Source organism: Entelurus aequoreus, linkage group LG13 (assembly GCF_033978785.1).
Source record: "Entelurus aequoreus isolate RoL-2023_Sb linkage group LG13, RoL_Eaeq_v1.1, whole genome shotgun sequence".
Lineage (NCBI taxonomy): Eukaryota > Metazoa > Chordata > Actinopteri > Syngnathiformes > Syngnathidae > Entelurus > Entelurus aequoreus.
This window is the reverse complement of record NC_084743.1, coordinates 27,899,249-27,920,820: the sequence shown is the minus strand read 5'-3', so window position 1 is coordinate 27,920,820 and position 21,572 is coordinate 27,899,249. Positions and strand designations below refer to the sequence as shown.

Genomic DNA, 21,572 nt, shown 5'->3' with positions numbered 1-21,572 from the left:
ATAGCTTGATAGCATGTACAAATATGCATGAAAACACTCACACACATGGGACAGTTTAGTAAGTATGAATTGTTTTAGTTATATTGTAAAACCTACAAATACTGCTTGGAGTAATGAATGAAGATTCCATACAAGCAGAAACGCTATAGGCACTTACTTCCGGTTCACGGAACGAAACAGTAAGTACGTTTTCAACCTGCAGCACCTGCAGTGAGCGAACTCATCCATAAGATGGTGCCATGGCAGAAACAATAACACACATTTTCCGTGTCTCTGTTGGTGTAATATGGAAAGTATTTGTTGAATACAAAACATTATGGCAGTTAGCAAAGAAAAGTCTATAAATTATCCGCACCTTTTTATAAGCCGTAGGGTCCAAAGCGTGGGGAAAAAAGTAGCGGCTTATAGTCCGGAAAATCTGGTATCAATATTTGTCTTCACTCGTGGCGATTAAAGGCACATGCACCAAGTCTGTCACTGCACGAAATGAAACATGTGTAAGTAAATACCTTCAGATGATGAATAAGGGAACATGAGACAATTCCTTTGACATAAACTAATCAGCTCAGATTGACTAAACGCCGAAGACAGACTTTTTGAAAATAGTTTTCGAAGGGCTTTGTTGACTTTTGCATGGGGGCAAAAGGCCAGAAGTCATAGTTGAATATGCCTTTTCAAAATATCAACGTTCGTGTAGACATGATAGACATTATCTTCTTTTTACTTATTGTTTGCTTGAATTAATTTTTGTTTCTGGTTATTGTTTTTATATTGATATCTTGATTTCGTACGTACTTTATGTCATATTTTATTCATTATGGTACTTTTTTGTCACTTAGAATATTGTTTGTTTTTGGTACACTAATGTGTATATTGTAGGCCACTGGTTTTTGGTTTTATTTTTGCAAAAATCGATTTTTATATTGCTCTTTTTTATCTTTGGTATGAACATTTAGTTTTTGTTGTTGCTATTTTTGTATTACACAATTGTATTATTGATTATGTTGTACTGCATTGTAATCTGTTCTTTTGTGATTGTGTAATGTTTTTTTGCCGGGACCCCAGGAAGAATAGTCTCCACTGCGGTATAAACTAATGGGGATCCTTATTAAACTAATAAACTAGTAGCACAGCAGCAGCAAACAGGCGCACCTAAACGAAAGGCTCTTGCCCGCTCACGCTGCCGCAAATGGGTATTAGTTAATCAATTATCAAAAAATTCCCTGGCATGTTGCCCGGTTTGCACACAAATACATCAATATTTAATATACCCTATTTTCCGGACTTTAGAGCACACCGGGATATAAGCCCCACTAAGTTTTAGAAGAAAACATGTTTTTTTATATATCAACCATATGCAGTATATGTTGTGAAATTATTTATGTACACATAAATATTTTGTGTCTGTAAAATGGCTGATCAAACAACACAAGTCATCGTCATGGACCCTCTAGCTGTGGAAGCTTGCTCTCTAATCAGCTAAACAGACTCAATAACTCCACTGTGATGTTTTGGTGAATTTACTAAGGAAAAGAATGCCATTGTAAATTAATAATACTAACACAGGCGCTTGTAAACGTCTTAGCATATTAGATAATGCTAACAACTTCATTACATTACGATAGCATGTAAACATATCCATAAAAACACTCCTAGAAACATCGCACATGGGACGGTTTAGTAGGTAAGAATTGTTTTAGTTATATTGTAAAACTTACAAACTTTGTTTAGAGTGATGAATGAAGAATCCTTGCGAAAACGCGACGGACAATTGTACTTCCAGTTCAAGGCATTAAAACAAGAAGTGTATTTTTAACCTGAGCGAACTCATCCAAAAGGTGGCGCCACATCACAAACAATAACACACAATTCCAGTGTTTCTGCTTGGGTTGAATGAAAACTGTTTAACACAAAACATTATAGCTGCGAGCGAAAACAAATCCATAAATTAGCCGCCGGGTTCAAAGCATAGGAAAAAAGTTGCGGCTTATAGTATGGCATTTACGGTAATATAATATTTCTGGAGTGTTCCCAATGATACCTCCCACGTGGCCCATATCTTAAACCCCTCCTGTGCATGATGACAAATCTTATTTGATGGAATAAACATTTTGGGCTATCACACCCTCTTGAACTGGAAGCTTATCCCTGATTAATGCACCACATCGCTTTAACCCTGACTGTATGTTAAGGAAATAATATTTGAGATTAAAGCAAAACCCAGACATTCCTAAAATCAATTTAACACTCTTAAGACTTGAGTAATCTTCTCTCGCTTTCTGCTCCATGGTTCTCTCAACACATTTGGGGGGATGGCTACATTTTACGGCCATCTAGAGAAATTAGACGAATGGATGCCAAGCAATAATTCTACTACAATTACTTAAATCCACTCAATAGAGTTCCATTGATCAGGGACACATTATCAAGTGAATCAGACTATTGATCTGAACAAGGATGTTTCCTCCTGACACAGTTCTGTTTGCGTCACTTGGTCAGTTATGCTTGCTCATGCAAAATGTATATTTGTTGAAGTTGACTTTGTGAACCAAAGCAAAATCTGTGTTGGGGTGTTTGCAATACAGACGGGGATACCCTTAATGGTCACATCGATGGTGTTCATTTTCAAGCCTCATTGAGCTTTGAAAAGTCATAATAAAACAGATGGTCCCCTGTTTCAAGGTCTGTCGCAGGTTGTACTGGGGTCGCTGGCGCTTTTCTGGGACAGTGGACGCATCTCTCGATGCGGGCAATCAGCCGCGAGAGCATTTTGTTTGTTTTCGAGTACAATCAAATTAACAACTCTAAATCCAAACATTTGAGTTTGAATACTGTTACGTTTATCGGTTTGCTCGCTTGTGGATGTCAGGAAACTAACAGAGTGCTGCTGCTCTCGGCTTTGTAATTGTAGCATTATGTTTTGGACTGACTGGGACGCTACCTTCCCCCGGATTGAGGCTGCATCGATGAGCGGAGAAGGTCGACACATTGTGTTTAAGGATATGGAGATTGGAGCCTGGCCCAATGGACTGACTCTGGATCATCTGGAAAAGAGGATTATTTGGACTGATGCACGGTATAACATTTACATTTTTTAGTTTGTTTTTTTGGGAAATGTTGTCATACCTTTACTGCACTAAATTACAGCTTAGACCAGGGGTGTCCAAATGTTTTCCACTGAGGGCCTCACATTAAAAAATGAAAGAATGCAGGGGCCATTTTCATAATATTCATTTTCAAAACCAATACAATACATGTTGAATTTGTTTAGATGTCAAAGGTACCGGGGAACCAAAATAAATAAATATGCTTACATATATTAGCCACTCTGGACTTTATTTATACTTTTTATAAATGTTTACTCACACACCTTAACTGTTTCCAAACAGTGCCTATAACACGGCAGTAAAACGGCTGATCAAACAAAACAGAAGTAATCATCATGGGCCCACTAGTTGCGGAGGCTAGGTCTTCATTCAGCAAAACAGATTCAGTAACTCCACGGTGACATTTTGGTCAATTAAGAAGCTGAAACAATACCAAAAAATGCCATTGTTAGTTAATAATGCTAACAAAGATACTTGTAAACATGTTAGCATATTCACTAATTAACAACGCTAGCTTGATAGCATGTTCAAATGCCAATACAATATATGCTGTAACCCCGAGGGCTCCCCTAAATTTATTTAGATGTCAAAGGTGCCGGGGAACCAAAATAAATAAATATGTTTACATACAGTATATTAGCCACACTGGACTTTTTATAAATGTTTATTTACATACCTTAACTGTTTCCAAACAGTGCCTATAACACGGCAGTAAATCGACTGATCAAACAAAACAGAAGTAATCATCATGGGCCCACTAGTTGCGGAGGCTAGCTCTTCATTCAGCGAAACAGATTCAGTAACTCCACGGTGACATTTTGGTGAATTAAGAAGCTGAAACAATACAAAAAAATGCCATTGTTAGTTAATAATGCTAACACAGACACTTGTAAACATGCTAGCATATTCGCTAATTAACGATGCTAGCTTGATAGCATGTACAAATACCAATACAATATATGCTGTAACCCCGAGGGCTCCCCTAAATTTATTTAGATATCAAAGGTCCCGGGGAACCAAAATAAATAAATAAATATGGTTACATATATTAGCCACACTGGACTTTTTACAAATGTTTATTTACAAGATTAACTGTTTCCAAACGGTGCCTATAACACGGCAGTAAATCGGCTGATCAAACAAAACAGAAGTAATCATCATGGGCCCACTAGTTGCGGAGGCCAGCTCTTCATTCAGCGAAACAGATTCAGTAACTCCACGGTGACGTTTTGGTGAATTAAGAAGCTGAAACAATACAAAAAATGCCATTGTTAGTTAATAAGGCTAACACAGACACTTGTAAACATGCTAGCATATTCGCTAATTAACGACGCTAGCTTGATAGCATGTACAAATACCAATACAATATATGCTGTAACCCCGAGGGCTCCCCTAAATTTATTTAGATATCAAAGGTCCCGGGGAACCAAAATAAATAAATAAATATGGTTACATATATTAGCCACACTGGACTTTTTATAAATGTTTATTTACATACATTAACTGTTTCCAAACGGTGCCTATAACATGGCAGTAAAACGGATGATTAAACAAAACAGAAGTAATCATCATGGGCCCACTAGTTGCGGAGGCTAGCTCTTCATTCAGCTGAACAAATTCAGTAACTCCACGGTGACGTTTTGGTGAATTAAGAAGATGAAACAGTACAAAAAAATGCCATTGTTAGTTAATAATGCAAACACAGCTGTTATGTTAGCATTTTCGCTAATTAACGACGCTAGCTTGATAGCATTTACTAATACGATATACAGTATGTTGTAACCTCGAAGGCTCCCCAAAAGGGTCTCAGTTACTAAAGTCTTAAAAATAAGACATATAATAAATTATATTAATATATTTGTTACTTCCAATGCTTAAATATCTAATGACTAATTTCAGATCTGTCCATTGCCATAAAGTAATTTTTTTCAAATGAAATATTTGAAGTATTTGGAACCTTAAATAAGTAAATACAGGTAATTCATAACAACATTGCTTTTGATTCGTTATTTTTTTAAGTTGACAGTTTAAAAAAAATCTGATTTAAGGTCCCTATATCCAAAAATTTGTCATATATCAATCTATAATATGTTTATTTCCAAAGCTTAAATCTATAGATAAACTTCAGTTATATCCATAGGTTATACATTTTTGTTTTTTGAGCAATGACAGTCTTAAGTCTTAAAGGCCTACTGAAAGCCACTACTACCGACCACGCAGTCTGATAGTTTATATATCAATGATGAAATCTTAACATTGCAACACATGCCAATACGGCCGGGTTAACTTATAAAGTGACATTTTAAAATTCCCGGGAAATATCCGGCTGAAACATTGCGGTATGATGACGTATGCGCGTGACGAAGTCCGAGTAACGGAAGTTATGGTACCCCGTAGAATCCTATACAAAAAGCTCTGTTTTCATTTCATAATTCCACAGTATTCTGGACATCTTTTGCAATTTTTTTAATGAACAATGAAGGCTGCAAAGAAGACAGTTGTAGGTGGGATCAGTGTATTAGCAGCGGACTACAGCAACGCAACCAGGAGGACTTTGTTGGAGCGCTAGCCGCGCTAGCCGCGCTAGCCGCCGACTTCACCTTGACTTCCTACGTCTCCGGGCCGCCAAACGCATCGGGTGAAGTCCTTCGTCCTTCTGCCGATCGCTGGAACGCAGGTGAGCACGGGTGTTGATGAGCAAATGAGGGCTGGCTGGCGTAGGTGGAGAGCTAATGTTTTTAGCATAGCACTGTGCAGTCCGGTTGCTAAGTTAGCTTCAATGGCGTCGTTAGCACAGCATTGTTAACCTTTGCCAGCCTGGAAAGCATTAACCGTGTATTTACATGTCCACGGTTTAATAGTATTGTTGATTTTCTATCTATACTTCCAGTCAGGGGTTTATTTCTTTTGTTTCTATATGCAGTTAAAGCAAGATGCTATCACGTTAGCTCGTAGCTAAAGCATTTCGCCGATGTATTGTCGTGAAGATAAAAGGCACTGAATGTCCATTTCGCGTTCTCGACTCTCATTTTCAAGAGGATATAGTATCCGAGGTGGTTTAAAATACAAATCTGTGATCTACAATAGAAAAAGGAGAGTGTGGAATCCAATGAGCCAGCTTGTACCTAAGTTACGGTCAGAGCGAAAAAAGATACGTCCATCGCTGCCTCTCAAGTCATTCACTGTAACGTTCCTCATCTACGAATCTTTCATCCTCGCTCAAATTAATGGGGTAATCATCACTTTCTCGGTCCGAATCTCTCTCGCTCCATTGTAAACAACGGGGAATTGTGAGGAATCCTAGCTCCTGTGACGTCACGCTACTTCCGGTACAGGCAAGGCTTTTTTTTATCAGCGAGCAAAAGTTGCGAACTTTATCGTCGATTTTCTCTACTAAATCCTTTCAGCAAAAATATGGCAATATCGCGAAATGATCAAGTATGACACATAGAATGGATCTGCTATTCCCGTTTAAATTTTAAAAAATCATTTCAGTAGGCCTTTAAAGTAAAAACAATGTCTGCATGGAAGCTTTGTGTTATTAGTGCTTCTCGGTACATTACAACTGTTTACTCTTTTTATTCCACTTTTTTAATAGTATTTAGTAATGGTATTTTTAAAATGTGTCGCGGGCCGTTAAAAAATGAGCTGTGGGACATAATTAGTCCCCTCTGCCTAAGACCAGGGGGTGCCCGAAGTGTAACCAGTTAACTTGTGGTCATGTATCGAACGTGACGATCTCCACTTAGGTTGGACGATTAATAACATTTTGATTTAGAATTGTGGCTTCTTATGATCATTATCATAATTACAATCGAATAAAAATGATTAGCGGGCCAGGCAAAGTGCATGCAAATTCCTGAGTTTGAAACGGCGAAAGGAATGAGTGAGGCTATGAACTGAAAAAACGGACCTCTTACATTAGAAGTTTGGAATCTCACTATGGTTACCGTTCCCATTTATTTGACAAGGTAACAGTATCCCAAATCAGTCATTTAAAACAAATTTAGGGCCCCATAAATTCCTCATTAACGTGATCACGAACGGAATCACGGAATTGGAAAATAAAAACGGAATCTACTGTTAAATGTAGAATTTTACAAAAAATGATGGAATTGTGACTTAGATGCTGTCATCGTGATGACAAGGAATGTTTGTATGGAGAAAAAAAATGATGTGTTCTGGGTCGCTCACCCGCCCCGGCCCCTTCCGAATGTCGAAACGGCCACTTGAAACACCGGCTAAGTCTGCAAACAAGCCATACTATCGCAACACATCTCATCAGCTTGTGTTGTTTGTGAATGGAACCACCAGTGCAAGCTCAATGCACAGATAGCCTTAAATTGAAAGTCACACTTGTTTTTCTTTGAAAAGATTAGACATTTTATCAAAATAAATGTATGACCTCAAAAAGCATTTACTCTATGGTTGTAAAATAAGTGCAAAAGGTAAAACTACTGAAAACTAAAACATTTCAACAAAAAAAAATGAAATTCATGCAAAAAAAATGGCCATCCTCTACATGCAATTGTGCAATTTTAACTGAGGCCAATAATTCTAGCACCAATCACTGACACATCATTGTGGCGAGGCAGTTCGTCTATTATAATCTTTAAAAGCACAGTGAATGCACCAGTCTTAATTTTATTTTATGTTACCCTTTGGTTTTACATATTGCCATTGTTATTCTGATTCATTATTGTTACTAATATTATTATTATGTTACTTGTTCTTTACTCATGAGCAATGTATTCTGTTTGATCTTTTAAGTTGTATTTAAGTAACACTTGAGTTTTGGTGATTCAAAAAATATATACAGTACAGCCAAAAGTTTGGGCACACCTTCTCATTCAATAGGTTTTCTGTATTTTCATGACTATTTACATTGTAGATTGTCACTGAAGGCATCACAACTATGAATGAACACATGTGGAGTTATGTACTTAACAAAAAAAGGTGAAATAACTGAAAACCTGATTTATATTCGAGTTTCTTCAAAATAGCCACCCTTTGCTCTGATTACTGTTTTGCACACTCTTGGCATTCTCTCGATGAGCTTTAAGCACACCTGTGAAATGAAAAACATTTCAGGTGACTACCTCATGAAGCGCATTGAGAGAATGCCAAAGAGTGTGTGAAAAGTAATCAGAGCAAAGGGTGGCTATTTTGAAGAAACTAGAATATAAAACATGTTTTTTAGTTATTTCACCTTTCTGCCTGTCTACTTTACATTGTAGATTGTCACTGAAGGCATCAAAACTATGAATGAACACATGTGGAGTTATGCACTCAACAAAAAAAGGTGAAATAACTGAAAACATGATTTATATTCTAGTTTCTTCAAAATAGACACATTTTGCTCTGATTACTGCTTTGCACACTCTTGGCATTCTCTCGATGAGCTTCGAGAGGTAGTCACCTGAAATGGTTTTCACTTCACAGGTGTCATAGTTTTGATGCCTTCAGTGACAATCTACAATGTAAATAGTCGTGAAAATAAAGAAAACACATTGAAATGAGAAGGTGTGTCCTAACTTTTGAAATTAATAATTTAATTGATTTTCAATATCATTCATAATAATTGTCATTATTATTTTTGCCAGAATCATCCAGCCCAACACTCTACTACTTTATATATGTCAGTAATCATAATAATAATAATAATAATAGATTTCATTTGTAAAAAGCACTTTACATTGAGTAAACAACTTCAAAGTGCTACAGTGTATTAAAAAAAATAAAACGATAATAAAAAATAAATAAAAATTAAAATTAGAACAGCCAAATAGCTAAAACTAGTTTGCATACATCTAAAAGAAGGCTTTTTTAAAAAGAAGGGTTTTTAAGCCTTTTTTAAAAGCATCCACAGTCTGCGGTGCCCTCAGGTGGTCAGGGAGAGCGTTCCACAGACTGGGAGCGGCGGAGAAGAAAGCCCGGTCTCCCATTGTTCGTAGCTTTGTCCTCGGAGGTTGGAGGAGGTTAGCCTGTCCGGAGCGGAGGTGTCGTGTGGAGGATTTGGGGGTGAGTAGTTATTTGAGGTAGAGGGGGGCATTTCCAGTATGGGGCTAAATTCGTCACTCATGGTGCTGGGGTATGCCTAAATTCACTGTGTTTGTGTTGTGGCCCATTGGCACATTTTCATGTCGGCCCTTGGAGGCAAAACGTTTGGGCTCCCCTGGGTTAGACAGAACTACCTGTATCAACAATCATCCTCCAAAGCATTTAGAAGAGCAGTTTAAACTTTGTTATGGAGTTCCGTGTCTATCTTTTTTCACAGTTCCGATGCCATTTTCTCCGCCCTCTACGACGGCAGTGGCATCATTGAGATCCTCAAGGGCCACGAATACCTGTCTCATCCCTTTGCCGTTTCCCTCTTCGGAGGAAATGTCTACTGGACGGACTGGAGGACTAACACTTTAGCAAGAGCCAATAAGTGGACGGGGCAAAATGTTACTGTCATCCAGAAGACAAGTGCTCAGCCTTTTGACCTGCAGATCTTCCATCCCAGTAGACAGCCGCAAGGTGAGAAGTTGTACCTACTTTTTGCTGGAGACAAGTGACAGAGAGTGTGTTTCTTGTGTCGTCAGTGTATCTCTTCTCAGAAGAAATAGAATATTTCAATATATTTATCATTTGGCTTGGCAATCGTTCAAAATGTTAGTATGCAAGAAAAAGTTGCTTGAGATGAGGATATTGTAAATTTGTATGATTTTGATTAAATTATTTAGATTTACTGTTAATGGTCAGTTTGTACAATGAACAAATAAACAGTATGATAAGTACTTTTCTTTAAAGTAGTCTCGTAATAGTGGTGTAACGGTTCAGCTAGTCAGAATCAGATTTTCCGATATGGAACGTTTGATTCGGTTGGGCAACATAGTGATTTCCGACACGATACACATTAGCGACCACGCGTCTTCTTTGTAAACAAATACACGGCAGACCAGTCTTTAGCTAGTAATAGTGCCAAGCTGGAACTGTTAATGCAGCCCTTAAAGTGGACCTACCATGATTTAAATCTACAAACCCCAAAAGTTGGGACGTTGTGTAAATCGTAAATAAAAACATAATACAATGATTAGCAAATCCTTTTCAACTTATATTCAATTGAATAGACTGCAAAGACAAGATACTTAATGTTCGAACTGAGAAACGTTTTTTTTTTTTGTGCAAATAATCATTAATTTAGTATTTAATGGCAGCAACACATTACGAAACAGTTGGCACAGGGGAATTTTTACCACTGTGTTAAATGGCTTTTCCCTTTAACACCACTCAGTAAACGTTTGGGAACTGAGGAGACCAATTTTTGAAGCTTTTCAGGTGGAATTCTTTCCCATTCTTGCATGATGTACAGCTTAAGTTGTTTAACAGTCCGTGGTCACCGTTGTCGTATTTTACGCTTCATGCGCCACACATTTTCAATGAAAGACAGGTCTGGACTACAGGCAGGCCAGTCTACTACCCGCATTATTTTACTACGAAGACACACTAGTAAAAAGTGCAGAATGTGGCTTGGCATTGTCTTGCTGAAATAAGCAGGGGCGTCCATTAAAAAGACATTGCTTGAATGGCAACATATGTTGCTCCAAAACCTGTATGTACCTTTCAGCATTAATGGTGCCTTCACAGATGTGTAAGTTACCCTAAGTTACACTAGGACATCCCCCATACCATTGTAACAAACGCACCCAAGTTCTCCGGGTGTCTCTGCCACTACGCAAATTAAGGAGTCACGGGTGGGACCTGATATTCAGCTGGGAATGATTAATACAGTAAATAAACACAAGACATGTATAACTATTAGCCACAACACAACCAGGCTTATTTTTAATATGCCACAAATTAATCCCGCATAACAAACACCTCCCCCCTCCCGTCCATATAACCCGCCAAAATAAATCAAACACCTACACAACACACTCAATCCCACAGCCCAAAGTACCGTTCCCCTCCCCAAAGTTCATATAACACGTATATTTCCCCAAAGTCCCCAAAGTTACGTACGTGACATGCACATAGCGGCATGCACGTACGGGCAAGCGATCAAATGTTTGTAAGCCGCAGCTGCGTACTCACGGTACCGCGTCTGCGCATCCAACTCAAAGTCCTCCTGGAAAAAGTCTCTGTTGTCCCGGTTCTCCACAGGCCAATGGAGAGTCCACAAAAAAGGTCAACAATGAGGATTCTTCCATGAAGTGGCTCCGTAGCAAAAAACGCTGGGTCTGACAGGTGCTCCTAGGTGGTTTGTGACGTCAATTTCTGCTTCCGCCCGGTCTGATAGCACCGGATTCCTTTTATATCCCCACATTTTATTACGTTACATTTTTAATATTAGCAAGAATATTAGAATACACCTGTAACAGTTCATAATAAGTAAATGGATGACATAATAAGTGTATATATATATATATATATATATATATATATATATATATATATATATATATATATATATATATATGTATATATATATATATATATATATATATATATATATACATATATATATATATATATATATATATATATATATATATGTATATATATATATATATATATATATATATATACATATATATATATATATATATATATATATATATATATATATATATGTATATATGTATATATATATATATATATATATATATATATATATATATATATATATATATATATATATATATATATATATATATATATATATATATATATATATATTTAGTATACATATACACATCGATAGACCCCTATGGCCATTACAGATTGTAGCTTTTGAATTTTGCGCCTATAACAGTCTGGATGTTTGTTTTCCTCTTTGTTCCGGAGGACACAACGTCCACAGTTTCCAAAAACAATTTGAAATGTGGACTCGTCAGAACACTTTTTCACTTTGCATCAGTTCATCTTAGATGAGCTCGGGCCCAGCAAAGCCGGCGGCATTTATGGGTGTTGTTGATAAATGGCTTTCGCACTTGCATAGTAGAGTTATAACTTGCACTTACAGATGTAGCGACAAACTGTAGTTACTGACAGTGGTTTTCTGAAGTGTTCCTGAGCCTGTGTGGTGATATCCTTTACACACTGATGTCGTTTTTTGACGTCGTACCACTTGAGGGATCGAAGGTCTCGGGCATTGCCACTTATGTGCAGTGATTTCTCCAGATTCTCTGAATGTTTTGATGATATTACGAATCGTAGATTGTGAAATCCTTAAATTCCTTGCAATAGATCGTTGAGAAATGTTGTTCTTGAACTGTTTGACAATTTGCTCACACATTTGTTCACAAAGTGGTGACCCCCGTCTTTGTTTTTGTTTCATGGAAGCTGCTTTCATACCCAATCATGGCACCCAACTGTTCCCAATTAGCCTGTTCACCTGTGGGATGTTCCAAATAAGTGTTTGATGAACATTCTTCAACTTTCTCAGTCTTTTTTGCCACTTGTGCCAGCTTTTTTGAAACATGTTGCAGGCATGAAATTCCAAATTAGCTAATATTTGCAAAAAAATAACAAAGTTTACCAGTTTGAACGTTAAGTATCTTGTCTTTGAAGTCTATTCAATTGAATATAGGCTGAAAATAATTTGCAAATCATCATATTCTGTTTTTATTTACGATTTATACAATGTGCCAACTTCACTGGTTTTGGGTTTTGTACATTTAACCTTCCTCTTGTGTTAGCTTTCTGTTACCATCTCTTATGTTAACGGGTCGGTTTTGACCCATGTCTTAAATCAGCTGTAAAATACACTAAAAACAACTATCTATCATCCAATTTGTTTCTCATCTCTTGGTTACCTTGTTAGGCTTCCTTATCCATGAAAATATTGGTTTTAATATTTTTGGTGTGGGCCATTGGGCCTTTTTTTTTGTCAGTATACCCCTCGATTTCAATTTTAAAAATGGTAAAATGAACCTCAAGAGAATCGTATAAATAAATAAAAGGTTGTTGTGTTACCTGACTATAACTGAGGGGTATTAGAACACATCTCTTAAATATATTTGTTTAATTTATTTTTTCATTTTAATAATTTTAACTAGAGTAAAATCTATGGTGTTACGGGTCAATCTCGACCCATATATATTTACTTCAAGAAAAAGGCTAAAAATTATTTTTTTCAGCAGCAGAACTTTAATACAAACACAAAATGAAAAGTAGAACAAGTCATAACACAAAATATAGATTTGCAAGGTCAAACAAACAACAACCAATAAAGCAAATCAAGTTAAGTTAAGTTAAAGTTAAAGTACCAATGATTGTCACACACACTAGGTGTGTCCTCTGCATTTGACCCATCCCCTTGTTCACCCCTTGGGAGGTGAGGGGAGCAGTGGGCAGCAGCGATGCCGCACCCGGGAATCATTTTTGGTGATTTAACCCCCAATTCCAACCCTTGATGCTGAGTGCCAACCAAGCAGGGAGGTAATGGGTCCCATTTTTATGGTCTTTGGTATGACCTCCTCATCAGACTCATCAGATGTGTCTGTGTCTTCTGGATGATACTCCACATTGTCTTCTTCCTCAGAAACCTGTTCATCCGTATCACTATGCTGCTCTGTGTCCTCTCCCTCATTTTCAGCAAAAATATTATCCAGAACTTCTCTCACTGTAAATCTTTTTTTCATTTTTGCAATCTGCAAATTGGAGATGTGCACTCTGCAAGTCACCAACTCTATACTGAATTGACCTCACATGTCTGGACATGCCCGTCTTTGTTTGTTTTTGTACTGGATAACAAGGTAAAATGAGAATCCCCTAAACTCACATGATTGGGAGAGGAGCTGGCTGTCAGTGTGTTCAGTTTTGGTTCTAATTATTGCTTTAAAATCTTATTTTTATGACTGGGTCGAAACCGACCCTAAAAACACCAAGGTCATAATTTCAACCAGAGCATTTTATAATTTAGTGGAAAAAAAAAAAAAGTTTTATTTTGTTGAAATAGAGGTTCCTGACAAAGTCAAAAAGCCTTGATGCAAAAAAATAAATTTATGTGGTTCTTTTATGCATTAAAAACTAAAACGGGTCGGTGCCGACCCTAACACAAGACGAAGGTTAAAACACTTTTTTGGGGTCTCGATAATATGTACTGTATATGCTTTGATGTAAATATTGCGTAAGATTTGGTCCACAGTCACTTTTATCAATCGTTTTTTGAGTTTGTCTGCAGGATGTTCGATTCTAGAGGCTTTCCCAAATGTACGCCGTTTGAATATATATCTTGAAGTCGTCACCACAATTTTTTTTTTCCCAGACACGAAAATATACTTCATAGTTACACCCGGTCACAACATTAGGTACACCTGCACAATAACCGATTGATTCAGACTTGTCATAAAAAATGCCGCTTTTATTTATGTCACTGCATGTCGCACATTTGTGATATTATGCACATGCCAATATTAGATGACAATAATACTTAGTCCTACTTGTTTATATTTTTTATGGCCCTGAAGCATAGGCTGGGAAATTGATTTAACGTCTAAGTACATCTACCTTGCGGTGACATCACGGCGTACCCAAGCTACAAAACCCCGCAAACCGAGGCATCCAAAACTGGGAGCGAGCTCACACCAAAAAGCGTGAATCGTATGATTTAATGCTTTTGACATTGTTCAACACGAGTATCAAACATGGTAACAACAATTATGATTCTGAAATGAAAATTAATCATAGGTACCCTTCAAGGCAATAAATAACTTTAATTTAATACCAATAATATAATAACTCACACAGTTCAAACTCTTACTGTAGAACTTGTCTGCATTGCTGCTCTTTCTTAGAATATATACCGTTATACTCGGATGTATTAGTATTATACTGCTGCTCACTATTGCTGCTTGAGGTAACAAGCTTATTCAAAGTGTTGTACAATTGCGGATTCAATGATTTACTTGTTTTTGCTTGGATATAAACGCTGCAGTGGCTGTTGGGCTCCAGTGAAGGAGGACAACCACAACCATCTCTGTACCAAAGCCAGTTGATGTGGGGTTCCGTCCCTGTCTCGCGCACGGACACTTCCATGTTGCGAATAGTGTCAGTCAGTCACAGCAGCGATTACGTGGTTCGGTGTTTTAGGCTTCTGGTTGGTGGCAGCTGCTTATTAGGCTTCTGCCATGTACCCACAGGGCAGTTTTTCTCTTTAAGAAATATTGTCACACCCATAACATTTACTGTAATATACAGTCAAATAACATTAAGTCAATTGTATTTGCTGAATTTTCCAGACTATAGAGTGTACCGGCAAATAAGCTGCAACCACTAAATTTCCGAGGGAAAAAATATATAAGCGTTGTGAAATTAGCTATATACACAGAAATATTTTGTAAATGTTTTTTTACACCTTAATTACTTCCCAATGGTGTCTGTGATATGGCAGTAAAACGGCTGATCAAATAAAACAGAAGCCATAGTAATGGATTCCCGAGCTGCGGACGCTAGTTCTCTAATCCAGTGTTTTTCAACCTTTTTTGAGCCAAGGCCCATTTTTTGCGTTGAAAAAATCCGGAGGCACACCACCAGCAGATCTCATTAAAAAACGAAACTCAGTTGCCAGTAAAAAGTCGTTGTTGCAATTATTGGATATGACTTTAAACCATAACCAAGCATGCATCACTGTAGCTCTTGTCTCAAAGTAGGTGTACTGTCACGACCTGTCACATCACGCCCCGACTTATTTTGAGTTTTAGTTCTTGTCTTGCGCTCCTATTTTGGTGGCTTTTTCTCTATTTTTGGTATTTTCCTGGAGCAGTTTCATGTCTTCCTTTGAGCGATATTTCCCGCATCTACTTTGTTTTAGCAATCCAGCATATTTCAGTTGTTTTTATCCTTCTTTGTGGAGACATTGTTGATTGTAATGTCATGTTCGGATGTACATTGTGGACACCGTCTTTGCTCCGCAGTAAGTCTTTGCTGTCGTCCAGCATTCTGTTTTTGTTTACTTTGCAGCCAGTTCAGTTTTAGTTTCGTTCTGCATAGCCTTCCCATCCTTCCCTAAGCTTCAATGCTTTTTCTTAGGGGCACTCACCTTTTGTTTATTTTTGGTTTAAGCATTAGATACCTTTTTACCTGCACGCTGCCTCCCGCTGTTTTCGACATCTACAAAGCAATTAGCTACCTGCCGCCACCTACTGATATGGAAACGTATTACGCGGTTACTCTGCCGAGCTCTAGACAGCACCGACACTCAACAACAACACATCATTTGCGGACTATAATTACTTGTTCGCAAAAAATATGTTAACCCAAATTAGATAATCTCCCACGGCACACCAGACTGTATCTCACGGCACACTAGTGTGCCGCGGCACAGTGGTTGAAAAACACTGCTCTAATCAGCTAAACACTGTGACGTTTTGGTGAATTTACCAAACTGCAATACAAAAAGAATGCCATTGTAAGTTAATAATACTAACACAGACACTTGCAAACGTGTTAGATTATTAGCTAATGTTAACGACACTAGCTTCATTACATTACAATAACACATACAAATATGCATGAAAACACACCGACAGATGGTTTAGTATGTATTAATTTTTTTAGTTATGTTGTAAAACGTGCAATTGTTGCTTGGAGTGATGAACGAAGTAGCCATACCAGTAGAAACGCTACGGACGACTAGAAGATGGAATGGCACTTGTACGTCGGGTTCAAGGCACTAAACAGAAGAAAGTACTGAAGACGTTCAACTGCAGTGAGGGAACTCGTCCAAAAGATGGCGCCATAGTACAAACAATAACCCACATTTTCAATGTCTCTGTTTGTGTTTTATGAAAAGTATTTGTTTAACATAAAACATTATGGCAGTTAGATGAGGAAATAAATATAAATATATAAGCTGCATGGTTCAAAGCGTAGGAAACAGTGGCATTTTATAGTCCGGAATATACCGAATTTTATTTCTCAGAATAGGTTGTTTTCTAATTAGTGTTAACCGTTGATGAAGCTACAATCTATATCTGTTTTCAGACTTGAAGAGCTAATGTATCCTATTAATTTGCACCAATGCCAAGTTCCCAAATGTAATCCCGTCAGCATCTTTTCATTGTAAAGAATGCACCATGCTGAAATGGGTATTATCACAGTGGTAATCGGGTTTACGTCTTTAATGCTTCCTCTGCTTTCTCCGTGTGTCACCAGTTAATTAGCTTGTTTCTTTCCACTAGCACTATTATAATAAATGGGACTGTGTTCATCAAGAAGGGCATGCCCAATCTTTCATAGTAAAAAAAAAAAAGAAGAAAAAAAAAGGAAAAGCTGAGTGTAGGTGTCGGTGTGCACGTGTCTGTCTCTGTGCTGCTCCGCTGCACCCGGAACGTTGGGTGAAAGGAAGGAGAGGGATGGATGTGATGTGACAAAGAATGAAAATACCAATACACAGCTGGTCTCAGAAAACCATTCAATAGCATTTCACTAGAGGCTCTTGAAACACAAAGCAGCGGGTGCTTCACCATAAGAGTAAGGGGAACAATCCCTTGCAGATTAGAAAGCCTACAACAGTCCTGTTTCTGTGATTTGCATAACTCAAAAGTGATTGATTAATGCCGGCACAGACAACCACAAAGAAACCCGTCTAAATGGCACAACAACAAAAAAAAAAAATCATCCATATGCTCCAGAGTTATTTTGGGCCCCACACTTTCAGTGATTGGAGTAATATGGAGTTCTATTTTGAGTTATATAGAGTTTGTCTACAAGATCCATATTGCAATTATATACAGTATATCGCCCTGCATATATTTGTGCAAATACCAAATGATTCCAAGATGGCTTTATTATACGTCATTTCCTATTTGAGTGTGTTGCTATGGTTTCAACTAGAGATGTCCGATAATGGCTTTTTTGCCGATATCCGATATTGTCCAATTCTTAATTACCGATTCCGATATCAACCGATACCGATATATTCAGTCGTGGAATTAACACATTATTATGCCTAATTTTGTTGTGATGCCCCGCTGGATGCATTAAACAATGTAACAAGGTTTTCCAAAATAAATCAACTCAAGTTATGGAAAAAAATGCCAACATGGCACTGCCATATTTATTATTGAAGTCACAAAGTGCATTATTTTTTTTAACATGCCTCAAAACAGCAGCTTGGAATTTGGGACATGCTCTCCCTGAGAGAGCATGAGGAGGTTGAAGTGGGCGGGATTGGGGGGAGGGGGGGTTGAGGTGGGAGGCGTGGGGGGTAGCGGGGGGTGTATATTGTAGCGTCCCGGAAGAGTTAGTGCTGCAAGGGGTTCTGGGTATTTGTTCTGTTGTGTTTATGTTGTGTTACGGTGCGGATGTTCACCCGAAATGTGTTTGTCATTCTTGTTTGGTGTGGGTTCACAGTGTGGCGCATATTTGTCACAGTGTTAAAGTTGTTTTTACGGACACCCTCAGTGTGACCTGTATGGCTGTTGACCAAGTATGCTTGCATTCACTTGTGTGTGTGGAAAGCCGTAGATATTATCTGATTGGGCCGGCACGCAAAGGCAGTGCCTTTACATTTTATTGGTGCTCTGTACTTCTCCCTACGTCCGTGTACCACTCCGTACAGCGGCGTTTTAAAAAGTCATACATTTTACTTTTTGAAACCGATACCGATAATTTCCGGTATTACATTTTAAAGCATTTATCTCTAGTTTTAACATCGGGATATAGGAAGTACAAATGTGTACGATGAAGATACCAAACCCAACAGTATGAACAGTGAAAACAGCACAAACGACGCCTGTGCTTTGTTGTAAGATGTGTGTAGGGTTGTTTGGTATACCGGTATTAGTATTGTACCGCGAAACTAATGAATCATATTTGGTACTATACCGCCTCTCAAAAGTACCGGTCTCCCACCCGTCGTCGTCACGTCGGCCCTCAGGACGAGGTGCATCCTTGTCTTCATGGAGACAAATCAAGTATGATTATTTCAAATATCAACCCTGTAGGAGGCGCAGTAGCTCTATATGTTACACGTTGTACCACAGCACACCAGAGTCAAAATGATGGATGAGTAAAACCTTGTCTACAGACTCTCACTATTATGTTAGATCCACTATGGACTGGACTCTCACAATATTACGCTAGATCCACTAGACGTCCATTGCACCGGTCCCCTCCAAGGTTTCTCACTGTCCCATTGGGTTGAGTTTTTCCTTGCCCTGATGTGGGATCTGAGCCGAAGATGTCGTTGTGACTTGTGCAGCCCTTTGAGACACTCGTGATTTAGGGCAATATAAGTAAACATTGATTGATTGATTGAGTTGACAAAGTCAACACAATATTTCATTATGTCCAATCATTAACCATTGAGGCGACCATTTTAACTTTGAACACACTGATCAGACTGAATGGAGGGCATACTTAATCAACAGCCATACATGTCACACTGAGGGTGGCCGTATAAACAACGCCAACACTGTCATAAACATGTGCCATATAGTGAAACCATACTAAACACTAATGACAAACACATTTTGGGAGAATATTTGCACCGCAACACAACATAAACAGTACAGAACAAATTCCCAGAATTCCCTACAGCACCAACTCTTCTGGGACGCTACAATATAAACAAACCCCATCGGTGGATCTACACCTAACATCCACTGTAATAATACCAAGTACAATAAAGTATCTAGTCAATACTACTATGATTACATGGACATTTTTTAGCATCACAAAATCTTCTTTCGTTTAAAAAAAAATTATATCATATTTATAAACTCAGGAAATACGTGGACACATGAGGACTTTGAACATGACCAATGTCTGATCCTGTAACTACTTGGTATCGGATTGACACCCAAATGTGTGGTATCATCTAAAACTAATGTAAAGTATTTAGAATCAGTGATTATTACATTTTAACAGAAGTGTAGATAGAACATGTTGAAACAGAAAATAACCAGATATTAACAGTAAATGAACAAGTAGATTAATCATTCATTTTCTACCACTTGTCCTTAATAATGTTGACAAAATAATAGAATGATAAATGACACAATATGTTACTGCATACTGTTGCGTCAGACCAGTTCTTCCTCCCAGGGAATCTAAGTTACTGGTCAATCCCAAATTATTTCGATGACATATATGCTGAGTAAGAAGGACCATCAAGACAGAATAGGAATATTTTCAAGTTTTACTAAAACTTTAGGAGATCAGTTTAACCAATGCATTCATATCGGCTACTCTATTCAAACGGAAAAGCCCACTCTTTGCACACAAAGAAAGCCCCCCCTCTCCCCCTCGCAACACTGATAAGGAGAGAGAGTGGGGGTTGTATTTCACATTCCAAGGGTGGAGACACTAACCAGGCATCTGAAATGTCGAAATAAACTGGTAGAATATACAAAGGAAAAGTACTAGCTACTCTAAACATGGCTATGTAAAAAGAAATAACTCTTAAACATATATGCATCCTCCACAATACGTCAGCAGCTAAATTAGGAGCCTTTGTTTGTTTACTTATTACTAAAAGAAAAGGTGTCTTATTTAAGGACAAACGTGCAATAAGAAACATATGTTTAATGTACTGTAAGATTTTTTGTTAAAATAAAGCCAATAATGAAATTTTTTGTGGTCCCCTTTTTTTTAGAAAAGTACCGAAAAGTACCAAAATAGTTTGGTACCGATACCGGTACCAAAATATTGGCATCGGTAAAACACTAGATGTGTGTAGTACTGTTTCCGTAAACGACGCTTGGCTGTCCGATTTTAGAGACCACAGCATCCAGACTGAAGATCCATCTTTGGGTATCTGATTTGTAAGGGGTTGTTTTTAACTTTGATGTGGATGCCCAGAGGGTGTTAACTTCCCAATGTGTTTACCCTCTTACAGCAAGTAATGCCATACCTACACCTGTGCGTAACATGTGCATGCGCATTAGCTCTGTGTGTTGTTAGCTATCATTGAATGCATATTCTATCATAACAACGACATAACCGCAAATTATTTGTTGCTTCTCTGGGACTGCTTTTGTTTATGTCAGGAAAGCACACACATTTTCAGCAGGCGAGCTACTTGTGAAATGGCCAAGCCGAGTCGATCTGCCTCATGTATAGAACGGACGTTGGTTTTTGTAAAATGGTAAAGGTGTTTAATAAGAATATAAACATGTTGAATGCATATAAATTCCTTACATTCTTAAAGACAAAAATAGACCGTATTTTCCGGGCCATAGAGCTCACCGATATTTAGGCCGCACCCACCAAATTTTAGAAGAAATACATATTTTACACTTTACCGGACTTAAAGCCGCAGATATATACTGGTACGAATGATTTTGTAAATTATTATTTACATACCTTAATTGTTTCCTAGCACAGCAGTAAAACGGCTGATCAAACAAAACAGAAGTCATTGTCATGGACCCACTAGCTGTGAAAGCTAGCTCTCCCATTAGCTAAACAGACTCAATAACTCCACTGTAACGTTTTGGTGAATTTACGAAACTGAAACAATAGTAAAAT

General features: G+C 37.9%; 1 protein-coding gene across 1 annotated transcript in view; it reads left to right on the top strand.

Annotated features, from left to right (window-relative positions):
- LOC133663276 (low-density lipoprotein receptor-related protein 1B-like) overlaps window positions 1–21,572 on the top strand; it is an 872,326-nt gene that overhangs the window by 522,388 nt on the left and 328,366 nt on the right. Inside the window, 2 exon segments of the mRNA XM_062067630.1 lie at window positions 2,912–3,076; window positions 9,385–9,629. Coding sequence (XP_061923614.1) covers window positions 2,912–3,076; window positions 9,385–9,629 — 410 coding nt within the window.